At 37.3% G+C, this 19543-nt stretch overlaps 1 protein-coding gene across 6 annotated transcripts in view; it reads left to right on the top strand.

The window, feature by feature from the left end:
* Positions 1-19543, top strand: part of TENM3 (teneurin transmembrane protein 3) — a 1300329-nt gene that overhangs the window by 1157765 nt on the left and 123021 nt on the right. For all 6 annotated transcript variants that reach the window (XM_061372205.1, XM_061372214.1, XM_061372239.1 and 3 more), the window contains 2 exons: positions 2212-2449; positions 7108-7200. In XM_061372205.1, coding sequence (XP_061228189.1) covers positions 2212-2449; positions 7108-7200 — 331 coding nt within the window. The remainder of the gene's footprint in view (positions 1-2211; positions 2450-7107; positions 7201-19543) is intronic.

The following is a 19543-nucleotide window of genomic DNA, read 5'->3' as shown; positions in this document are numbered from 1 at the left end:
TAGTTCTAAAAATTATAGATTAAAAGTCTGATTTTCAGCTGAGATTTTAAATGAGAGGAGAAAATAATGAATAAGAAGGATGTCAGAAATAGCGTTTTAGCTGGTAGGAGCTGCAGGGGAGGACAGTATGGCTCTGAGCATAGCAACACTGTTGAACAGAGTAGGCAGGCCAGAGAGTCAAAAAGGGAAATCACATCCTTACCCAATTTGATTATGTAATTTGATTAAAACTAAATGAAAATTATTTCATTTCACTTCTATTTTTTCTGTTGTGTAACTTATCATTTATACATGTATATATTTACTTATATGTATGGAAATATACAGACATTTGTGCACTTAATATATTTTTATGTATGCATATAGCTATATATTATAAAATATAGGGCCACAGTTAATTCTGTGCCAGCCAATAAATAGGTTGTATTCTAAATCAGATAAAATTTTTCATAGACAAGGGAAAAAAACTCTTTGCTGGTGTTAGTCTGTTAACTTTCCTTTAGCTGGCTTGTTGAAATGTGGCTTAAAGCCCTCGATAGTGATTGTAATCGCATGCGGTGACACACTTTGTGTCAGTGTTGGTGAAGACAAGGCTGATTAGCTGCATCCTTCCTGGAACATAATTTTTCATCAATTTGGGGGGGATTTGGTGTTGAAAACTTCACTGGCAATGTAAATGCTGTCATTATTTTATGACAGATTCAGCATTGCTGCCGTTTGTGACGAAACTTGTATTGACTACACAAGAGAACTGTAAAGGAGAATGGGGCTCTTGGAAAGAAAATTATTCTGAAGGCTGGATTTTCTGTTTAAGCTTAGCACGTCTATTCCTTAACATTCTCAAATTTTCTTATGTTCATGACCTGAGAAATTGCTCACTGTTGAATTATTTTTATAGTAGTCACCTGTAAATTATTGAGAACATCTGTTTCAGCAGAAATACTTTTCCTGAGTTCTCCATACCAAGGTATTATTATTATTGGGTTTCTAACAGTTTGCAGTTATAACGAGTTCTAAACAGGGATTTGCTTCTGAAGATTAAACAACTAATTTAAAAACTATGTGAGAGCCTTTACAGTGTGAGCAAAATGCAGGCCCTGTATCTTCTGCTCTGCCTAAGACTTGCATTTGTATTATGAGGTATGTTCTCCTACAGTAGTTTATGAAATAGATTGCAATTTGAATTACATATTGTTACATTTTTAGGTGTCATATGTCCTTACTAAATCATGACAATTGAAGTGTCTTGAGGGGGATTTTTTGTGTGTTTATTGTGTTGTATAGCAAGGTTTGTCTTCTGTTTATGACTTACTTACTTACTATGGATTTTATAGAAAAGTTTGCTAAAACCTGACATTGATGAAAGTATTTGATAGTGGGTTCTACTGGTTTGAGGTTTGGTTTTAAGCTTTATAGGTGTTGTGTACTTTGGTTATATATAAAAAAGAAACAAAACCAACTTCCTTTTGTTTTGATGGCCTGACTCTCTGATCACCTGTGTCTTACTCCAAACTGTAGTTACATTGCATGGTGTGAAATTGGAAAATCTGTTCTGTGTGTGTTCTAATGGATGTGACGGTCATTAAGTATATGAGTCTTCTGACGTTGTAATCAGATGTGATTCAGTCGGTTAAATATCCATGAAGCAACATCTGCTTCACAGAGTGACCTTCTGCTAAAGAATACTTAGCATCTATTAGTAGATCATAGTGCAGATCTGCCTTATTTGAAATGCACTAAAATAGAGTAGCCTACTGCTGTTTAGCAACTAGCTTGTAATAATTTATTGCAGTTAAATAAAGCTTAAAAAACTCCATTAAATAATTATAGGGATTATATGCATTTCAAAAACCTTTGTATTCTATTGAAATTACCCATTTAATTTCAGGGTTGGTCTGTTAAAAAAAGCTGAAATCTAAAGGCACATTAGGGGATCTGTCAGATGCTACTTTCTGTAGGTGTTAATAAAACCAGATTGAAAAAAAAAAAGAAACAAATTAAAACCAAAAGCAATTTTACCATCTGTTGTATATTAATTAGAACTTGGTGTATCAAGGGTAAACTTGCTCTTAGAGAATGTCACTGATGTCTGCTAATAGAATAATATGCAAATATATTAGATGATAGGATTATATTGAATTTCTCATTCTGCTTTGGTTGTAGCAAATACTAAGATGGTGTATAACGAACTTTAATTTTCTTTCTTCTTAGAGCAACCTCCAAATAACCAAGGCCAGTCGACCCTGCAGCCTTTGCCACCTTCTCACAAGCAACATTCAGCACAGCATCACCCATCCATCACCTCACTTAACAGAAACTCACTGACAAATAGGAGGAATCAGAGTCCGGCCCCGCCGGCTGCTTTGCCCGCCGAGCTGCAAACCACACCTGAGTCAGTCCAGCTGCAGGACAGCTGGGTCCTTGGCAGTAATGCGCCACTGGAAAGCAGGTAATTACTTAGGTACTACTACAGACTGTGGCACTTCTAAAGAAAACATTTAACTCAATGAAAGATGACCAGCAGCAAATACTTCCCTTCATTCAGCAAACAAAACTGAAAACTATACAGTACTAAAAAACTGTCTGCTCCCTAAAATTCCCAGTGACACTCTTTTCCCTTACAGTGCCTATTGCAGAGTGATTGGACTCAAAAAGTATATTAATTTTTCCATACAAGTGTTTTCCTTTCTGTTCATAATCTGTGACTTTTGACTGTTGGAAGAAATTCCTTGCCTTACTTGCCAGCTATGCTACGTGTCAAATACACGTTGCCGTATAGATCAAATGTCAAGGAACTTTCAGTAATACTTTTTAGCTTTTGTACTCTGTCTCTTTAAAGAAATACCCATGTGAGGCTAGGTGTTTATTAAAGTTGCCTAGGATTTGGTGAGACAAAAGAACTCAGTTCTGGTATGATAAATTTGTCCTCATTTTTTTTGTCTTTTAGAATTGATAACTGGCTCTAGGAAGGAAGCAGCTAATATAAAGGTGACACTAGCTTCTTTAGATGCAGAATGATGTATGATGCTGATTGATCTGTAAAAAATGTTATAGGACTTACTGGCACAGAGATCAGTTTACCTACAGTGATTAATTAATACTCATGTAACACTCAATCAGCACTAATTTTTTATTAGCGAAAGCCATAATATTCCAATTTAGTCATCAAACTGAGCATTTGTAACTGTATTGAACCTGACAGTAATTCCTGAAAATATTTATTAAATCCATTCAGTTCATTCTTTGAATCCCTTTAAATTATGTTTTGTAGCAAAGTAAAGATAGTTTGTCTGATTGTGACTAATTTAAAACATATGTGACCTTAAGATTCTCTGTCAGGTAGTTTTGTCCCCATAGATGTTCACACGGATCTTCGGTCAGGCTGTTGGGAATGGCTCTTCCTTTTCTTAGTTTTGTTGTACCTTCCTGTATTGCTTATGAGACATAGACATTGTCTAATAGGATTTCAACTGAAGGTATTTCATCATACTCAGACAATTAGGTACATTAAGGATTTTTTCTTACAGAACAAATAAATAAGTTTGTAGTGGGAATAGGATGTTTGACATTTTCCAGATGCTGGTTAATCTTCAGGATATGCGTATGGTCCTTGATGTTTGCTTCTATTGCCATTTTTTTAATTGTGTTTCTGAAGAAAAAGACTTAAATACCAGTTCCAACCTGAAGTAAATAATTTTTGTCAAGTAGTCTTTTCATTTTTTAAGTGTTTCTGATGAAAAGTTAAGGGCATTTGAGTCTTCAAGTTTTGAACACCTGTGAATGAGCTGAAATGTGGAAATTTCACATAAAAACCAACAGAGCCCTGCTGTAGTTTCTTTAATAGTCTCACTTGGTTGGAACTCTGAAGGTGAAGAACCCATCTTATTTGTCATTGATTTTTCCCTTTTTGGTTAAGGTTTCCTACTGAGTGTGATTCTTAGGCTCAGTTCAACTGTATTAACAACTTTGAGATAGGTCTTTTCCTTCATCCTTTTCTCAGCCTGAAAGAAAGTTTATTTTCTCTTTGGCAATGTTTTAGCTTATGCTTATAGTCAGCTCTTTTTTTTTTTCCTTTTTTTTCATCTGACTTAGATGACAGCCATTTAGAGGTGCAGAATGCGAATGTCAGCATATATGCATAGCTATCTTTCTGCCTCTATAGGCTCATATTGGTGATGGGGGGGAGGAGGTAAAAATGCCATACAGCTTGCTGTCTTGAATAGCTAGGTAGTGAATAGGCTGGGTCTGTGTATGTGCATGTAGGTGAGGGGGATATATTTGCAAAGCCTGAGGGAGGTTTTAGTCCCCATCGTTTTGCAGTAGTAATGGAAGTGCCTTTGAAATATATATTTCATAATATTGGGTTCAGTTGTATTTTAATAGAATATTCTGTGATTTGCCTCTGTATAGTGTTAATGCTTTTGTGTAAAGTGTAGCTGTTACTGGTTAAGTGGATGAACTGTGAGGTGACAGATCAATGACATACAACAGAAATTCCATTTGATGTGTTTTTCTAAATATAAAACGACTATTTTCTTGAAATTTGATGAGGGGCTGAAAGCTTTGGTTATGGGAATGTTACTTCAACTTTGATGCCATCTTTAATTGACTATAAGGTTACTGAGTAGTGGCAGAAATTGTCTTAAATCTGTTGGGGCTCAGTAAAATATAAATTAAAAAAAAAAAAAAAGAAAATATTTCCTGCAGATTTTCTGCAAACTGAGGAATCTTTTCATTTGACATTTAATGATTTTTTATGGTTTGACTCTTTCCTAGCCTGCTATGAGTTAGGTTCAGCTGTAGCATCAATAGATCTGCTGGAGAAGCCAGCACCATAGAACGGTATTAACATTTGAAGAAATAAAAAAGCAGGGAATATTTTGAATACCTTTCAGTTTTGTTCTTTGAATTACTAGCTGGAAAGCCAAAATCATGCAAATGCATGACTGTGTGTAAGGTGTCTGAATATCATGAATGATGATTAAGTAATTAGATAATAGTCGGGGTTTTATTATCATTGGTCTTAAAGATTTTATTCACCTGCTAGTTTTAGTAATGAGTTCTTGAGCGCCAGGATCATTAGTTACATTCTCATGGCTTTGCATTCTAGTAGGCTCTGAATTACTGATACTTAAAAATATTTAGTAAATCAATGCTTTGAATGCTTTCTCTGTTAAATATTGAATGTGCAGAATTTTGCTAAAGCACAATCAATTACGTATTATAGAGATGTGCAGAGGAAAAGTAGGTTAGAATTCATAAATTTGTTGAAAAAAGTAAGCTGGCAGCATCTCTTCGAGCATTTCTGAGGCAATATTTCATTAATCTGAGGCACTGAATGTCTAAGGTAAATTTGTCAGCAAGGGGAAATTTACATATTCCAGTCAAGGAATAAATCTGATAATATTATATAACTTTATTCAGAATCTGTGCTAATGTGTCAGTGAATCAAAGAAGAGCTTTTGTTGTTCTCCTTTGATTTGCTCTATAAAATACCTCTTTTTTGAAAGATGGCTTTATTTTATATGATAGACTGTGAGTATTTTATAGAAAATAAGCAAGAAAGTCACATGTTTTTCATAGTCTCTACTGATACTGCTCAGTCTTCTCTTACCACTAGCTTATGCTTCAAAATAGAATGGGTATTCCTGTATTCAGTTATTTGTCTAGTAAGTTTAAGGAGAAGAAAGAGGGAACTGGTTGAAAAAATAGTTGATGGCTGGAAAATATTTCAGCATTTTGAAGGATTTAATTAAACCACTAGAATGTCTCAGAAGTGGTACAGACAAAACAATTCCTAGAATGTGTTCCATGAAAATCATTCTGCAGGCTTGATCCAAACTTTACTTTAGAATGCAAAGATTTTAGAGAGAGGAACACACCCTTATATCTTTATTGGGGTGAATCGCCAATGAAGCTACCACATTCAGTATTGATTAAGGTGTGGAAACGGTGTTGGTAGTTTCCAGAGAAGTCCTAAATCAATTTGTGTAGAGGCTGATTGATTGTCTGCAAAAGCACAGTGTTGCTGGAGGTTAAAGTCTGCTCAAAGCAGCTATTTTATGCATTCCACCCACTAAAACAGTATCTGGTTTAATCAAATTCAAAATTGTTCCATTCTGTAAGTCTTCCAGGTTTTCACACATGGACTTGATTTGCCATTTTACTTATAGTGAGAAGGAACAGTACAAAATAAAGGCAGAAACTGGGGATAGAGCTCAAGTCCTGCTTTTCTGAAGATCCCATGTCTCATTGTGGGTGTGCCACACTGCTGGTCTCCAAGTTGAGGAGACAGGACTTGGAATACTTGGAATTTGTCCACACTGTGTATTTTGTCCCCTGTCTCTTAGTCAAGCAATGGTAGTCCAAAATTCAGTAGTATTTGCACAGTATTCTCTGAGTTTATAATTTGCCTCTTCAAAGATGTGCAGCTATTGATGTAAGCATGGATCCAAAGTTTTTTCCAAAACTTTCCCTGTTTTAGGTAAGAGAAAAGGAATATGCAGTTCTAAACAAAATAGTGCCTAGCTTTGTTTCTCCCACTTCATTTTCTCGCCATTCCTGAAGAGAGCCAGAGTCTGTGGTCTTTGCTTCCCTGACTGCTGTGCAGTGTCGTTTGCAGAACACGAGATCTCCACTTACTCTGGTAGCTAGCCCTCTGCATATTTTCTGGCTGACTGGCTGTGCCAGATAGCCAGCAAGAGACTGTCTGTTAATAGTACATTTTTATTACTTCATCTCTGGCCCAGCCTCAGCTAAACAACATCTCCTACTATGCTCTGCTCAGTCTTTAAGCCTGTCTTGCCATGGGCAGCAGCCAGGAATTTTATTCAAGGTCTTCCACATAAATAAGCAATCACCAAAGGGTAGTAACCACCTAATGGTAGCCTTGTAGTACTGTGTCTTCAAGTCACAACTCAGTATGTGGTTCAGAGGACAGCATGGAAAGCATATAAATCTCACATTTAAAATGCAGTTGCAATTTTCCGCATCTGTAGAAAAAGAAAGTTATGCAACAGAATTAATACATTCTTTTTGTGGGATCATCCCATTCTTTAAACTGAAATTGCCACTCTAATTTCATCTTTTTTGTATCTTTGTGTATAGAGAATTAGGAAATCAAGCAGTCCTTGCAAATGGTCATGACAACCTTATAGAGATGGATGTGTTTTCTCCAACATATCACGATAGCAGTTATGGGTATGTGACTCTAAGTGTTTGCATGATGCTAACTGTTGACACAGAAGGCAAAATGTGATTTGAAGGAAGATTTTGGTGACAACAGTCAAAACATCTGAGACAGACTTCCTCATCTTTGTATCTGATTTTTTTTTAAATTATACTTCAGGTAATATCTGATACTGCCTCGTGACAAATACACATGGTAAACTTTGACTGCCAAATCTTGTTTGCTTTCATGTACAAAAATAAGAATGCAGTTCAGGTTGTATTAATTCTCTATGGCCTGATTCTGAAAGCTGTTGCAAACTGCATGATTACATATTTGCCAGATCTGAGCCTTAGTTTATAATACATTTACTACTTATCAAATGTTTGTTTTAGAAATATTATGACATATTCATATAGCATAGGGAATGACCAATCACAGAAGTTAAGAAAATTATGTATCTAATCCATAATATTTTCTACTAGCTATTTTGAAATTGGAATTGCTGATAAATATATAACTAGAAATTGAGAATTCCAGATAAGTGAATATTTCAATTTATTTCAATAAAATTTATCTTACAACACTCTTCCATATCTGCTTAACTTTGTAGTTAATATCTGTCTTTATATTTGAACTGTATTTTGGCATTCTTATGCCATATCAGTATACTTGGTTTCTGATCCACACAAAAAAAAACAACCCTGACAAAGCAGTACCATTGCTCTATGAGTTCCAGCCTGCTAATCAGCACAATATGGTAAATTTTAGTAAAGAATTATTGATCATAAATTTACCATTTTTTCTTTATACTGTGTTAAAAAAACAGAGCTTTATGTTCAAATTCTGTTTTGGTAACTGTAACTCTTAATATTATAAAAGGGATAAGGTGCTATTTCATTACATGAGACCTGCATCCATCCATTAATAACTAATTAAACTGTAAAATACATTGACACTGTACATTGATCTGCATCGTGCTCCAAAAACTCTTAAAGCTTCACTTAGCCACAAATTAAAATTAACAGCAGGAGGAGAATGGTATGTTAAATTCAGTTAATCATTATCAGCAAACTCAAAAATAGTGCAGATAGTCGCTGGAAGACACTAATATATTTTATTTAAAGTAAAAGTGTAAGCATACTGTATTAAAAAAGAACAAAACCAAATATTATTGTTCCCTCTAGACCAATTACCATGCAATACTGCTTCAAATGCATAATTGCTGAAGTAGAGTTAATAGAATCATGCCTGGTTTATTCTTTATATATTTGTAATGGGACCACCAAATGCAAGTATTTTAGCAAATGGACTATGTTACATGAAATTGCTGTTGGTTGATACAAATTCAGGTAGCAATACAATGAAATTTATCTTGTTTGTAATCCCTTCATTTTTTAAATTATGCTAGCAGGGATCATCTCCTGGTGTGAAAGTTGTCCAGAGATAATAACCCATTGGTTCCAAAGCATAATAGATTTCGGACTACAACATGCTATCAGCATGAGGATTCAGTTTATCAACCTCACTAACATACTGTGTCACAGCTAGAATCATTATATATTTGTTTCTTTGTTTTCATGTCATGCGTGTGTTACGTTATGATATACTATGGTTTAGTTTGTATGGCTTGCAGAGACAATATAAATCTAATGAATTTGACAATTTTAGTGCTAACAATGGTAATAGAAATAGGCATTTTGCATAGAAATCCTAATGATTCATAGGCCTAGACCTAAAGAGTAGTTGTTTATAGCTTTGAAAGATTTGTGCACAGTGTATTACTTATTGTAAGACAGCTGGAAATCTTGAGAGTATTTTAATGGTACATACTGTTGGCTTTACTTCATACAACTATTCTTTTCTCTAAGATGTAAACATATTCCTTGTTCTTTACTGCTTGTGATTACGTGTGAAATCCTTTTAAATAGCATGCAGCTCATCACTTGTAAGACAGACTCAAGATTATGAGAAACCTTGGCTGCTGGCATATGCCCTACTAATGACAGAACCCAGAAATAATCAAAACAAAAATTTGTATCTGTGATACCCTATGCTGAAGCCTTTCAATGCTGTCTCTGAAGTTTCTTCAAACTTGCCTTAAAAAATTACAAGTTAAATAAAAAAACACTTTAGTAAAAAAAAAATAATAAAAAATTCATCAACAGCATAAACTTAAGCACTCAAAATTTACAAAATTAAAAGCTAATGTCTTTCTACAGTTTCATAACTGCAGTTGAGTCTGACCTCCCAGTCAGTGCAGCTCAAGTTGAACCAAAACCGAATTTGAACAGATTCTGGAAATTCTTTCTGTCACATTGAGACAGTTGAAAAAATCATACCAAGCACCATGGCAAAGTAAAGGCTGTATGGTACCAGCATTCAGCATCTCTGATAACGCTGGCTGCACAAAGAGAAGTCCAGCTCCAAAAAGGTGTATGGGAAGTGGTACCATTAAAGCTAAAGTGTCACTCTCTCCGGGGCACAAGCGGTAGCTTCCTGTCTTGTTGAATCGCTGAATGGTGATCTCTCAAGTCTATAAATCTTGGCATGTTGCATATGAGAATGTATGCAAGTACAAGTTTTCACCAGGAAACAATAAGGACTAGAAAACAGGTATTACCATTGTGTACATGCACAGTTGCCAAGCTGGTGTTAGTGGCTGCAACTGAGAGGTTGTGAGTGCTGTCACTGTTGTGACATGAATCTGGCTCTTTGAGTGACTGCTGGTAGCATAGTAGTGGCAGCACAGAGTTCATCATGGGTTATCACAGACTGAATTGGAAGAGAACCCCAGCCACAGACATCAGTAAGTGAGCTAAGGTTCACAGATCCATTATGATGGAAACTTCAGCCTGCTTGCTGCTTGAGGCAGAATCAGATCTTGTCACTGGCAGAATAATACTTCACTTCTTAACTTCCCTCTGGCTTTATATCCTGTTGAAATGTCCAGTAGCTCAGTCAGGTCTTTCAGCTGCAGGTGAAATTTTAACCTTTGTTCCAACTTCTAAATTAATCTGTGGGTAAATAATGCAGCCCTGAGTCTTCCTTAAACCACATTTGCTTTTTGAGATCGCCTCCCTGTGCCTTTTGAGACATTAAAGCAATTGTTCTCTTTCAGCTTTATGAAGGCAGCAAGGGTAGTAAAAGAGATTGGAGGAGTGCTTGTGCCCTACGTTTCTTTGATTTTGTTCCTGTGAAGTTTAACTTATTCAGTACTCAAGTCAAGAACTGGCCAAGATCAGAATGCCTCATCTCTGAGAACTGATCAGGATATGATTCTAGAAGGCGGAGAACAAGATGAGGAATTGTAGTATAAATTGTTAATACTCACATGAACATTTCCAGATCTCACTGCAAAATTCAGATGCTTTCCTCTGCTTTCTTCTCCTTTGGAGACAGGAGAACTGGAAAGCATGAACACTGACAGTATCAGAAAGTGCACTATGAGGCTGTCAGGTTCACTCCAACTGCTGCCTCTTCAGAAGTGAGTATCACCAACAGTACTGAGAGTTGAGTACTGAGAGTACTGCAATCTACATGGAAGTCTGTGTACGCACTAGTCTTCTGGGAGACCCAGAAGAAGCCTGTAAGGAGATACTGATATTTTTTTCAGCAATACATAAGTCTAGTTCCAGTCTCCCCTGAAAGGAGGTAGTGGGGCAATCCTGCAAGGAAGAGTATGGGTAACTAAAACTGTGGCAGGTTTCTTTGCTTGCCTTCCCAGCGCTATGAGTTATTCTGTGCATCAGACTCTTCTGCTCACTTCTGCAGAGTGTGGCTTAGCATTGCTTCTTTCCCTTGCTCATCTTCTCAGTGTGCAGTATAGGAGAGAGGAGCACAAAAGAGCAGGCTCAGCAGAGGCGTCTGATTATACTAATTCTTTTGATCCTAGAGTTGCATTTACATATCACAGAAGGGAACTCCTCCTTCTGTGGGGGAGAGATTAGCTGCCTGAGTCTGAATTTGAAGGAACAAACAATGGGATGTTTAGAGGTGCCTTCTACATGCTATACCACTGTATTCTTTCTTACACCATAAAGAAGGTAGGTGCATTGCAGAGGACAAGATTTATTCTTGCACACCTAAAGAGAGGAAGTCTGGGGCTTTTGTCAGTATCCAGTCCTTCAAGTCACCATGTCCTGGGGGCTTGCACAACAGACTGGGATAGTGTCATGTCTGAATTGCTGTTTGAAGCTTCAGCTTCAGGTTGCTCTGCCTGACTTCTCCAGTTTTTCTGCAGCAGCAGCCAGCAGTGGAGCAGTAACCCGCCAGAGGCCATATGTGAAAGAACACACAAGCAGTGAGGAAGGCACTTGCAGCCCTAGTAGTACTTCTTTTCTTTCTTGGCTTTTAGTCTTCAGTTAGTAAAGAAAGTGGGTCTTCAGTGGAAACCCACCCAAACTCAAGTAAGTATTGTCATATATGAAGTGCTTTTTTGAAAGATTTGAATAAGCTGTTAGAAGAGGCTTATCTCCAGTTCCCACAGATGTTTCCTCTGTTTTTGCATATGGATAATAGCTCTCTTTCTTGCTTTCTTGCTTTCTTCCTTTCTTTCCTCCAAACTTGATCATCGTTTGATCCGATGTGATCTCAGAGTTTTTACTGGGATTATGATAGTATTAATACTGGCTCTGATGAAGCAGAAATTAATATTATCTCTTTCTAAGCAATTTTTTATTGCAATTCTACACAGAAAATAAACTGAGACAAATTCTCAGGATAGTGTAGTTTCTGTGCTCGCTTGGATTTATGTTAAGTGCAGCCATATGGTTCTGTGGAAGTTAGTCATAAGCCCGTGCTAAGGGCAAACACCACCAGCTACAAGGTTTCATCTCAGAAGAATGTTAACAGAAGATGAAGACAAGCATAAAGTGTTCATAGAGAAACAAAAATCCAGTTTCTTCAGGAGCCTTCTGGGAAAGCTGATCTCATGCATCAGTGAACCAGAGTTTATATGAGACCTAGTCAGTAATTTCTGTTATCTTTTACATCTTCCCTATAATGTCAGTCAGCAGAGATAAATCTTCTCTTTCCATCTGCTTCCTCAGCTCAGTGCAAGGAATCAGATTTATTGATGTTATCTATCCATTAGTGAACCAGGCGGAGCTCTCTAATGTCAAGTGGCAGTGAGGGTCATGGTCTCACTCAGAGAACTCAGTTCAATGCAGCATGAATAGGGTCTGTCAGCAGAAAGGGGGCACACCAGTCAGTAGATTTAGTGCACTGATTGATTGTGATCTCGGACCACCGTTTTTTCCACAGTTAATGGTTTTCTACTGATTCTGGCAGTTAATGTATCTGGTAAGGGGTTTGTAAACAAACAAAACATGATAGTCTATTCCCAGGAGGAAAAAGTTCAGCTGGCTTGCATTAAGGAAAGTCAGAGAGACATAAATAAAAAAAAAATTGAATGAGAGAAGTTGGAGCAAACTAAAATAGCTGCAGCTGGATATATTAATCTTCTCTGGAAGGTACTTTCTTAAGATGAATTAATTTCTTTGTATGGACATAATCAAATGCTAGGTCTTCGCACAGAGATAGGCATGAATTAACTCTACATGTGTCAATAACGACATAGAGAATGAGAGCCCCCAAACCTTGGAAGTCTATTCTGTTTGACTTTCCTGTGCTCCTTTGAACCATCACAGAAATAAAAAGATAAAACTGCAGCTACCTTTCTGTCTGTCTTGCTTACATTGGCCTTCTGGGGCTGCCGAACTGTTGCAGAAAGTGCAACAACCCTTTTGAAAAGCCGAATTACTGATTGCTGCTGTCTCCAGATAGGTACATGATGAATTGTGACCTTTTTTGGACAGCATCTGGTATCTGAGTTTTAGTCAGGTGAGCAAACATCTCAGCTGTATTCATTACAAAACAGAATAATTACAGTCTTTATTCCCAGAAATTCAATAATACCATTATATTAAACATGAAAACCAAGTCATTAGGAGTACTATAGAATTCTGAGCAGAGAAGTCATGCCTCTGGAAGTATTGGTCCTGAGAGGTAAATATGTTGCCAAAAAATAAATGCACTAAAACTTACATTTCACTCAACTTGCATTTGTTCCAAGTGGATTTGATAGGATTTTTTCCACTTATGAAAATCTGATTGATGTGTTCCTAATTCAAGATGTTTAAGGTGTAGATATTACTGCTTAATGCCTTCGAGTGAGTCCAAGATAACAGACTGAGGACCTTAGCAGAATGGGTAAGACCATTTGCCTGTCCTTATTTACAAATGCCTTAATTCAGATGACAATGTCCACAAATTCAACACTCCTTAAAGACAAATAATTTTTAATGGAGTTGAATACTGGCAGATTTCATTTGGGTTGGGAGGGAAGATTAACTTATGATCCACAATATAAAAATTGGTGTGCCTATTTTATAAAGCATTTAATCTGTGAATATTGAAAACAGAGTGGTATTGCCTTGGCTGTAAGAGTCAAGTAAAGTACAGTGATCTTTTGAGCCAACATTGGTTTCCTGTGTTGGTAATTGCTAGTATGTACAGGGTTTTTATCACATTGCAGGGAGAACAGATGAGTCAAATGTAACAGTTTAGTGGACTTGTTAATTACTTGAAAGAAATTCTTAGAGAGCCATGAATATACCTAAATGTTTGGGGGTCTTCTGGGAACTACAAGTAGAAGAAGCAAATGCAGAAAATGTTAGGGATAGTTTTTCTTTCCTCTTCCACCTCTCCTCAAGTTATTTTCTGTTCTTTCATTTTCAAAATGTCACTTTTGTTACATTCTGCACTGAAACAACAGGGATCTGAAAATAGCTCTCCTCAACTCCGTGGTTGCCTTTGCCTGATCCAAAGAGCCCAATTTTGCTTTTTTGCTTCAGGCAATTATTTTTTAATGCTTTTGTATGTTTTACCCTAAAAATATACAATTAATTAAACAGTTATGTTATAAAAAAAATTGTCTTTATATACTGTAGTGCGAACAGTACATACTTATACAAGAACAAGGGAACAATCAGTTGTATTTAAATTGAAATTGATAGAAGATTTTTTTTGACACGATGCCTGCAGAACAAAACACCACAAGAATGAGTGCAAGCATGAGTTTTGGATTATAAAGGAAGAGTGAACTGTTAGTTCCTCCCCTCTTTGTGCTAGTCAGTTTCAGACAGGGTGTTGTTCCTGGTGATCTGCCCTACTGTGGTAATTCCTGACTGCTTATTTGGTTACAGTTACACACAGATTTTGCACATGTAACTGTTCTCTATTAAATAGGATAATCATCCTTCACGATTTCTGGACTGAACTAACCTGCTCTTGTCCTGCATATGCTTGCAGGAATCCTACCACTTACACTGTTTTTAGAAGGAAACAGCCTTCAAAAGTACGGGTCAGAGATAATTTTAACACTGAATTCCTTCTGTAGTGCAGTCTTCTGAATGTGATAGCTGTTCTTGCTCAGTAGTCTTCCAGTAGTGGTCTGTAATTATCTGAAGAGCCTTGTATCATTAATACCATCATGGAACTGACCAAACAGCATGTAAGGCAGTGTAGGAGGCAGTACTGCAAGAACTGCTGCAGTTGCACTAGGACATTTGTTACTGACCATGATGAATCTCTCTATTCAGAAACATAACCAAGCTAAGAGACTTTTTTCTGCTCCAGATTCTTCAAGTGCTTGTAGTATACAACAGTACACACGATTCACAGATTTGGGAGGAAGGATTTAGATTTTTTAAGCACATATATTCTAAATAAAATTTTATTCTTGATCAGTTGTATTGTAGCTCTTGTGTTGAATATTTCATTGTATATGCATATGGCCTAGCAATTATTCTGCAACAGCAGTCATTGTCTAAATAATAAGGTTGCACAAAATATCAATACCTGCCTTTAAATCTCACTGGCAAGGTGATAAAATGAGATGCATGTTCTGATGTTCTTGCAGCAGTTCAGTAGAATTTGGGTGAGCCTTATTGACAATTCTGTATTTAGTACAAATTTTGTAAAAGTCCTTTATGACTTTTAGTACACTGTGACATATTTGCCATGAAATTCATGGCAAAATATTTCATATAGCCATGGGTTGGACTGTATGAAATACTTCAGAACAAAAATGCTGCCAAGAAAGTAGCTAGAAATGATAAGTTAGGCTCTTTCATGTGTCTCCCAAGTACATACAAAGTATTCTGTATGTGGTGTCCAAACCCAGAGAAATCATAGCTACAGATCATGCTGAATCTTTTGCAAGGTGAAGCAATTTCAGCATAAACTAAAAATAAATAAATAAATATAATGATAGATCTAATGTAAAAATTATATTTGGAATGTTAAAATTATGCAATAATTCTGTACAAATTGAGGCCAATCTATTTAAAAGTAATGTGGACTAGTTTATTTGTATAATATCTATGCATCTGTCAGTCTGGAATGTAGGGCTTTCCAGACGTGTTTATGCTGTATTGCATTCATTGATGCATAGTATCCATTTCCTTCTAAACTGAGGTCAAAAGTTTTTGTCACACATCCTTTAGTAAAGAAAGCTATTCTAAATCACATTCTGTTGCTGGACACCTGCCTTTCTCATATCAGAAGTATTTGGGTTTATGGTCTGAGCGTTTCTGTCCTTGAATGTTGTGATTATCTATCTCAGTTTCTCTGAAGACTCAGCTTTCAGTCAATTTAATCTTTCTGTCTAACTCATGGGCTTCTTTATCACTTTTTCCCCCCTCCTGCTTTCCCTTTTACTAAATTTGGTAGTGGGTGCTTCAGTTTTATTTTCCATGGAGGATGTGTCAGCACAGAGAAAATCTTACTTGATATGAATCCTCCCCCTCAAATTGAGGAGGAAGAAAGCTGCATGTCAGCAGGTACACACCAGGACTTGCTGCTCAGGGAGTACAGAGTTAAATTAAAAGCGTGATTATTTTACTTCTGTTCATGCTTGTTTTCTGAGCTGACATCTTTGATGTTTTTGATGATGTATTTCTGTCTTTTCTTTTAAGGGTGGAAGCTTAAATAAACTGTCTACCCTTTGGGAAATAAGAGGACTTTCCAGCTGTCTTTGCATCCAAAAATTAGTTTATAACACAGCTTTGTATTTTGCTACCAGTCTGTAGTTACATACTGAATTTTTCCCTCCCTGAAATGTTAAGATGAGCTACACTTTTTAATAGCAGCATATATTGAATAAGCAGACAGAAATATATATTGCGTGTAAAGGTAGGATATTATTCCCTTTAAAAATTGAATCAAATTATTTAATAAAAGAAACAGAGCTAGTCTTTTAAAACATTCACTGGATTTTTGTACTCCAGAGCTTAATAAAATATTTAAAGTGCTGCTTACATGAAGGTCTAGCAAATGCTTGTTAGATGATCAATTTTGAATAGAAGATACACTATTGCAGATGCTATAAGCTCCCTACGAGATGAAACATAGTGTAATTGCCAGTAAGTCAGTGCTTTGTCAAGTAGTGCAAACAGTTTAGGCTTTAGAAATTAGCTATTCGAGTTCGATGGTTTGAAAAGACAAGGTAGATGGATATATAGATAATTAAAATCATTTGTGAATAGATTATATTTCAAGAGCATAAGAATTTCAGCATTATCTGGAAGCAGCCCGGATTTGTTGTCAGATACCATAACCTTCTGAACGTCTCATAGGAACACAGTTTGGCATGGCTCAGTGAAGCAGACAAGATGTGCAAGTCTGATAGCATTACACTTTAAATACTTCTCACTCGGAGTTAATGTAGTAGGAGAGTCTCTGACAACTTTGTTAGTAACTCCACTCATTAGGAATAGAGAGATCCAGACAAATTTTCTTAACCCAGAAGATGCCAGGCTGGGTTTTCCATCATTATTTTTCCCTAGGCATTTTCCAGCCAGCTGGTGTGACCACTCTGGTATTGTATTCATAGGATTTGAAGTGAAGGAAGAATAGCTTAAAGTGAGTTTTGCTGTGTGCTGCCTAGGAGTACACACTGCAGAATTCCTACTGCTGTATTCCATCAGCATTCTCCTGGAGAAACTGACTGTTCATGGCTTGGATGGGTGTACTCTTTGCTGGATAAAAACCTGGATGGCCCAAACATGCCCTAAGAGTGGTGGTGGAGTTGACATCCAGTTGGAATCCATTTGACAGCTGGTCACCAGTAGTGTTCTCCAGGGCTCAGTACTGGGGCCAGTTCTGTTCAATATCTTTATCAGTGATCTGGACAAGGGGATCAAATGCACTCTCAGTGAGTTTGCAGGCAGCACCTAGTTGGGCAGGAGTGTTGATCTGCTTGAGGGTAGGAAGGATCTACAGAGGGATCTGGACAGGCTGGATCGATGGGCTGTGTCTGATGGTAAGAGGTTCAACAAGGCAAAGGGCTACGTCGTGTACTTGGCCCACAACAACCCCATGCAACGCTACAGGCTTGGGGAAGAGTGGCTGGAAAACTGCTTGGAGGAAAAGGGCCTGGGGGTGCTGATTGACGGCCACTGAACATGAGCCAGCTTGTGCCCAGGCAGCCAAGAAGGCCAACTGCATCCTGGCCTGTATCACAAATGGTGTGACCAGCAGGACTAGGGAAGTGATTGTTCCCCTCTACTCAGCACTGGTGAGGCTGCACCTGGAATCCTGTTTTCAGTTCTGGGCCCCTCTCTACAAGAAAGATACTGAGTTGCTGGAGCATGTCTGAAGAAGGGCAGCAAAGCTGGTGAAGGGTCTAGAGCACAAGTCTTAAGAAGCTGAGAAAACTGTGACTGTTTAGCCTGGAGAAAAGGGCACTCTTGAAAATTTTTCAGGCTGGATGTGAGTTAAAAATTCTTTACAATGAGGGTGGTAAGCACTGGAACAGGTTTCCCAGAGAGGTTGTGGATGCGTCATCCCTGGAGATGTTCAAGGCCAGGCTGGATGTGGTTCCGGACAACCTGATCTACATGAAGATGTCCCTGCTCATTGCACAGGGGTTGGATTAGATGAGATTTGAAGGTCCCTTCCAACCCAAACCATTCTATGATTCTATGACCTTATCGGTCTGTATAACTATCTGAAAGGTGGTTGTAGCAAGGTGGGTGTCAGTCTCTTCTCCCAGGTAACAAGCAATAGGACAAGAGGGGATGACCTCCAGTTGCATCAGGGAAGGTTTAGATTGTATATTAGGAAAAAAATTTTCAGCAAAAGGGTTATCAAGCATTGGATCAGGCTGCCAAGGGAAGTGGTAAAGTTACTGTCCCCTGAAGGTGTTTAAAAGATGTGTAGATACAGTACTTAGGTACGTGGTTTAGTGGTGGACTTGGCAGTTCTAGGTTAATGGTTGGACTAGATGATCTTAAAAGTCTTTTCCAATTAAATGATTCTATGATTCACATATAAAAGTTACAATTTCCTCTCATTGCCTTGATGCCTGAGATGAACTGTCAGAGCTATGACAGCTCACAGCACCACGTATATGCGGCCATCTCCTGAGTTTATCTATGTGATTATCTTCTCAAAGGCTTTGAGGATATGGATTACAATCTTTAGTAGGCTATGCTGTACCAAAGCAAACATCTCAGCTCTCACTTTCTTGGAGGAAAAAAAAAAAAAAAAAGAAAGAAAAGATCAGAGGCCAACTGTTTTGTTGCGTTATTTTGTTAAAGCTTAAGGTATATGGAATTCTGTTCAAGTGCTTGTATAATGCCAGTTTCCATTTTAGTCTGTTGACCCTACCTGCATGAACAGGAGGATGTGAAAATTGCAGGTTGGTCAGGCAGCTTCTTATTTTTAACATGGAAGCAATGTTTAGGAGGGGTGTTATTATATCTACAGTGTGACTTTCCTTCAGTCCCCCAAAAGAGTACATGTTGCACTTAGAAAGAGAAATGGCTACCTTTCTGTTTGGCATTTTCTTAAGTTTTATGTAGACACCCTTTGTGAAGTATGCCTGGACATATCATCTACCATTTGCAGGCAAACATGAGAAAGCAGTAATAGCCAAGTGGGTAAGACACTTTATCAGGACTTAATGAATCTATATGCTTTTGCGAGTCTGTAAAATCACAGTAATGATGTAAGGAGTAAAACATTTTTTACATGAGGCGGGTTACTATTATTTTGGCTTTTATTACATAGAAAATGTCACAACTTTTAACGAAGTACCTTCTTAGAGAGGATTTAAACCACCAGAGCTTTGTCTTTTGAAATTTTTGATAATCCTCTGAGCTCAGAAGCCGAGAAAAATTGTGATGTGCTGTTGTGCATCGATAGATCTAGTACATATCCTTATGTTGTTATTGCCAGCGAGTTTAATGTTGTTCAAAATGAAGTAACCCATGTAGCATATTTCATAGGATCATGTTTATAATGCAGATATTTTCAAGGAGAGGCTTATGCCAAGATGTTCTAGTTCATCTATTAACCTCCATAGCA

Source organism: Neopsephotus bourkii, unplaced genomic scaffold (genome assembly GCF_033783945.1).
Source record: "Neopsephotus bourkii isolate Nb327-2 ecotype Australia unplaced genomic scaffold, CSIRO-AGI_Nbou_v1 NB_168, whole genome shotgun sequence".
Classification (NCBI taxonomy): domain Eukaryota; kingdom Metazoa; phylum Chordata; class Aves; order Psittaciformes; family Psittacidae; genus Neopsephotus; species Neopsephotus bourkii.
The sequence above is the reverse complement of the archived record's forward strand: the minus strand, read 5'-3'. Positions and strand labels throughout refer to the sequence as shown.